The sequence below is a fragment of the Tupaia chinensis genome, unplaced genomic scaffold (genome assembly GCF_000334495.1).
Source record: "Tupaia chinensis unplaced genomic scaffold, TupChi_1.0 Scaffold147282_1, whole genome shotgun sequence".
In the NCBI taxonomy this organism is placed as follows: Eukaryota; Metazoa; Chordata; class Mammalia; order Scandentia; family Tupaiidae; genus Tupaia; species Tupaia belangeri.
The window spans coordinates 2,509,320-2,513,825 of NW_006207133.1; the positions used below are offsets into that span (position 1 = coordinate 2,509,320).

The window sequence follows — 4,506 nt, forward strand, 5'->3', positions numbered from 1 at the left end:
GAAAGGAAAAGGAAAAAGAAAGGTGCAGGCTAGAGCACACAGCAAGTTGACCAGGAGGCCGGCAGTCTGGCTTGACCTCCCCAGGCGCTGGGAGCAGCCGGGCAGCCCGGGCTGTGTTGTGGAAGCCAGGACTGGGGTTCGGGTCTTTGGGTTCCTTTGAACACAATCGAGTTCATGTCCCACCAAACCCTCCAGGCTCAGGCCAAAACCGAATCTGGGCCTGCCCTGGCGCCGCGCTCCCGGTGGCCCCTTCGGCCCAAGGATTCGTTGTGCGGTAAACGTCAGGCCTGGTGCAGACGCCTGGAGTCCCGCCGGTGTGCGTGTGGAGTGCGCAGGGACGCCAGGGCGCTGTGCTCCTCGGCCCAAACCCTTCCCGAGCTGGTAAAGAGGAGGGCCGCCAGCGGCTCGTCAGCACAGTGTACACTTTATTTCAGACTACAGGTTTCTGAACATAATAAAATCTTTGGCTTGTAGCGGCGGTTCAGTCTCGCAGTCTGTGGGGTCGTATTTCTCAACAAGTCTCCGGAAAACGAAAGGGGTACGGGACAGACAGATCGACAGAAGGGTCTCAGGAGGTGGGGGAGAGGCGATGGGCAGACACGCGAGGAAACACACTATCACGCACACAAAGAAAAATCCCAGAGAAACAAGGGCCAGCGATGCGGGGCGGGAGGCACCGGAGAAGCAGTTAACATTCAAAAGAAAAAGGCAACGAAAACGAAACTGGGCTGGGGTAGAGAGTTGGAGGGGCGATAAAATAATTATAATAATTATAATAATTATAACAATAATAATAAAGGAGATTAATAAAAATGTCCAGCAAATAGAGTTCGCTACACATATTTGTTTTCCTTACCTGAAATTAAATATATACAAAGTCGTAAGCGGTTTGGCTAGATAGAGCTTTAAGGAGTTCGCAGTTTCGTCCCTTATACTGTGAATAGAGAATAGATCTTATTTTTCGATAGCACCTGTCCGAGTCTCCCCTTTCAAAAGCATTTTGTTTAAACGTAACTGTCCATTCTGAGGATCTCTTTCTTCCTCTTTTTTTCCCTGTTGCTCCCTTCCTCCGTTCGCGCTGATTATTTCTCCCCGGTGTGGGGCCGGCGAGGACGTGGGGACGGTGCCAGGAGGGGGCGCGGGCGCTGCGGCCGGACCGCTTGGCCCGGCCCGCGGCAGCTACTCGCTCTCGTCTTTGTCCTGGACCGTGGTGGTGGAGTGGTTGTACAGTCCTTGGGCCATGAGGTGCAGGGCCAGCCCGTTCTTAATGCCTGTGGCTTTCTTGATCTTGGCGCGCTTGTTCTGGAACCAGATCTTGATCTGGGACTCGTTGAGGCTGAGCTCCTGGGCCAGGGTCTGCCACCGCTGCTCGGTGATGTAGCGGTTCGCCTGGAACTCCGCCTTGAGTCTCTGCAGCTGCTCCGCGGTGAACGCCGAGCCGTGAGAATTGAAGCGCCGAGACCGATCGCGCCCCGCGCTTCCGGGGCGACTGCAGTGGCCCTGCTGAGCCCTAGAAAAAAGTGCCCCTCGCTGGGCCACTGGGTTTTTCGGGTTCACTTCTGGGGCTTAGGGTAAAGGAGCCGAGGAGAAAGCTTGATCAAGGTTGTAGGTGCACATCTCACTCCAATTTAGGACAGGAGAGCAGAGGACAGGCAAAAAGCACTTCCTGGCCAAGAAGGCGGGATCCAAGATGGAGCAGTATTTGGAGCTTTATTTGGCCCAGTCCAGATTTTGGAGATGGGGAGCCTGCTGTCCTGACAGCCCTGGGATTAAAAAAGACCCCGACAGTGAGAGCAGGCCTTGGGGAAATGGCCTGCCTGCACCCTAATCCTTCCTTTCTCTTCAAGAAGCTCCTATACCAGGCACCTGGCACCTACGATAAGACTAGGGCTGAACAAGGGGTCAAGGAAAGAGCTGTAAAAAAGGTTGCCAGTCCTGAAGTAATGGGTGTCTGCCCCATCCAACCCTTATTTTCTTCGGTCTAAACGAACCCCTGTCTAGGGTATCAGGGACACACTGACTATCCCCTTCTCTGAAGCAGAAGGAAAGACCAGCACCCTGCCGCAGATCTACACTGCCCCTCCATGACCCTGATCCCTGGGTTCTGTTTCAACCTTGGATGGTTACAGTAAGAAAGAGAAGGGCCATCCAGTTCCTGCCTCCATTCAGTCGCCTCAGGTCTCAGGTCTCCTATCTCCCGCTTTGAATGTGCTGCAATTTCAGGACTGAAAATTCTGAATAACAAAAAGCCAGATCTCTGCCCACCGATGGCATTTGCAAGGAGACTATATCTCTTGCCCCCATCCAGGAGCAAAATAGCAGAAGGATGAAGCCAGAGGGACAATCACAAGAAAATTCTGTGCTTTGATCCCCAGATAGGTATGGGAAGAGCCCTTAGAAACCTCTCCAGGAAGATGAAGTCTCCCTCAAATACTAGTCTGGGAGGAGGGTTGCCATGGGGCTCAGGCCAGGAGAGAGGAAGAAAAGAAGGGGCAGACCAGGAGAGATTTCAACTGTTGGTCTCTGTCTGGAAACACTACACCTCTGTCCATCGGTTTCCACACCCAAGTCTTCCCACATGTACTTGTTGGGCCCTGTCTTGGTTATGGGCAGTTATTGAACCAAGTTATGTATCTGTCAGGCCTACTAATTTCCAAAACCTTCTAGAAAGATGAGTCTTTGTTGGAATCTCCAAGTCTAGCGACAGAGAGGCAAGCTGAGCAACTGGCTCCTGGGGCTGGCCAGGGAGTGGGATCATCAACTGCCCTATGACAAAGAATTCCAGGCCTAGCAGACTGCAGGGACCTGGGTCTGGGTTGAGGCTTATTCCCGGAACAGCTCACACAGGAGAAGGAGTCGATCTCCTACCTCCCCAGGCCTATAAGAAGAAAGCTGAAGAACAAAGACAAGGCCCATTCCAGGGCAGTGTACAGAGACTACCGGGGTGTAGCTTATTAATTAGCTGAGCGGGCAGAGATGGCCTAGGAAATGTGCACATCCCACTGCATGTTGTGAAAGAACATGTTGTTGTGTGTGTGCAGAGGCACGGACACTTGTAATAAAATCGTAGACTCCCGGCCAGCCTGAGCCGCACAGCCTGACAGCTCAATCACTCTATCCATCAGGCGAGTCAATCAAAGCAGCTTTTCGGAGGTTCAGGGAGCCCGATGTGTCAATAACGGGGCTCGAGATGGCGGGGGCTGATAGCAAGCATCGATCTGCTCAGGGCCGGCAGGACAGTGGTGGGCTGCGAAAGCCCAGCCACAGGAGAGCCTCAAGTGACTACACTGTTCCCCAGGTCCCTGTCAGACCCAGTTGTCCAGAGCCTTGGTTGTAGGCCAGAGACCTTACCGACCTCCTGACAGTCCCACTGGCCTCCCAGGCACTGCCGACCAGGCATCATGGGACAGGCCTCCGCTTCCTCTCCCAGGCATCATCGGACAGGCCTCGGCTTCCTCTCATAGGGCCCAGCGGCTGTCCCAGGGCAGGTCTTCACCTCTGGTTCCGCAAAGTGCAAGAGGCACAAGAAAGAAGGGTGGAAAGAAAATCTGGAGAAACTCGCCTGCAGCTGGCAGAAATCTACTAATCAGCAGATGTTCGGAAGAAAGGATTTAAAAAAGAGAGCGCAGGGCCAGGAGGATGTGGGAGCCATGGCAGAGAAGCTGCTGAGGAGGCAGGCTTTCTTGCCCTTGGCCTGGCTTTCTAGCCTAAGCCTGACCTGTATTCTCTCCTCTTCCACTGTCTGCAGCTCCAGGGAAGCAGATATCTCAGCACCTTCCTTTCTGACAACTGTCTTTCCCTGGATTCTACCCATCCGGGTCAGACTCTGCATGACTGGGCAAGGGAAAGGGACCTAGAGGGTGTTCAGAAGCTTCTCTCTCTCCTGCTGCGGGTCGCAAGTTGCTGTCTATGTAAATATACTCTCCAAGAAAATATTGAGATGGTGGTGATTGTAAGAATACACTGCAAAGATTATTTCTCTGGTTAAAGCTGGTCTCCACAGGACCAGGGTAGTGGGATTTCAGACCCAGATCACTATGCCCACTTTCTGGCACGCTCTAAACATTCCTTTCTCTGGCAGGGAAAAAAAAATCAATTACAGATTGTGTATCTTTTCTAAGAATAATCAAGATAAAGCACAAAGAAAGCCCGAGAAGCTCAGAGTCTAAAACCAAAGGATCCAGACTCCAGCCTCCCCTGCCATGAGCTGTAGCCTCTCAGGTGGTGGCTGCTGAGGCCAGAGTCGCAGAACTGGTCGTTGTTGCACGTTCAGTTGTGATTCGAACCCGGGATGGAGAGGAGCAGGAATCAGGCGTGAAAAAGAAGAGCGCCTGAGGCCGGGTTGGCTCTCTTCAGAGCAGCGGTTTGAAGTTCTGGGGGGATCCAAAGGGACGGAAGGCATGGTGAAGCCCAGAGCTGGGTACTCACCAGAGGATGGACGATCCGAGTAGCGAGTGCAGTAGACCCAGGCGGGCCATACGAGTGGCTGCTGCGAGTCAGTTTTGA

The 4,506-nt window shown here is 53.2% G+C and overlaps 1 protein-coding gene across 1 annotated transcript in view; it reads right to left on the reverse strand.

The window, feature by feature from the left end:
* Positions 1-480: 480 nt before the first annotated feature.
* EN1 (engrailed homeobox 1) overlaps positions 481-4,506 on the reverse strand; it is a 6,704-nt gene continuing 2,678 nt past the window's right edge. Inside the window, exons 3-4 of the mRNA XM_006169593.2 lie at positions 4,425-4,489; positions 481-1,489 (exon numbers count right to left, since the gene is read on the reverse strand). Of these exons, the coding sequence (XP_006169655.1) occupies positions 1,180-1,489; positions 4,425-4,489 (375 nt within the window). The 3' untranslated portion in view covers positions 481-1,179. The remainder of the gene's footprint in view (positions 1,490-4,424; positions 4,490-4,506) is intronic.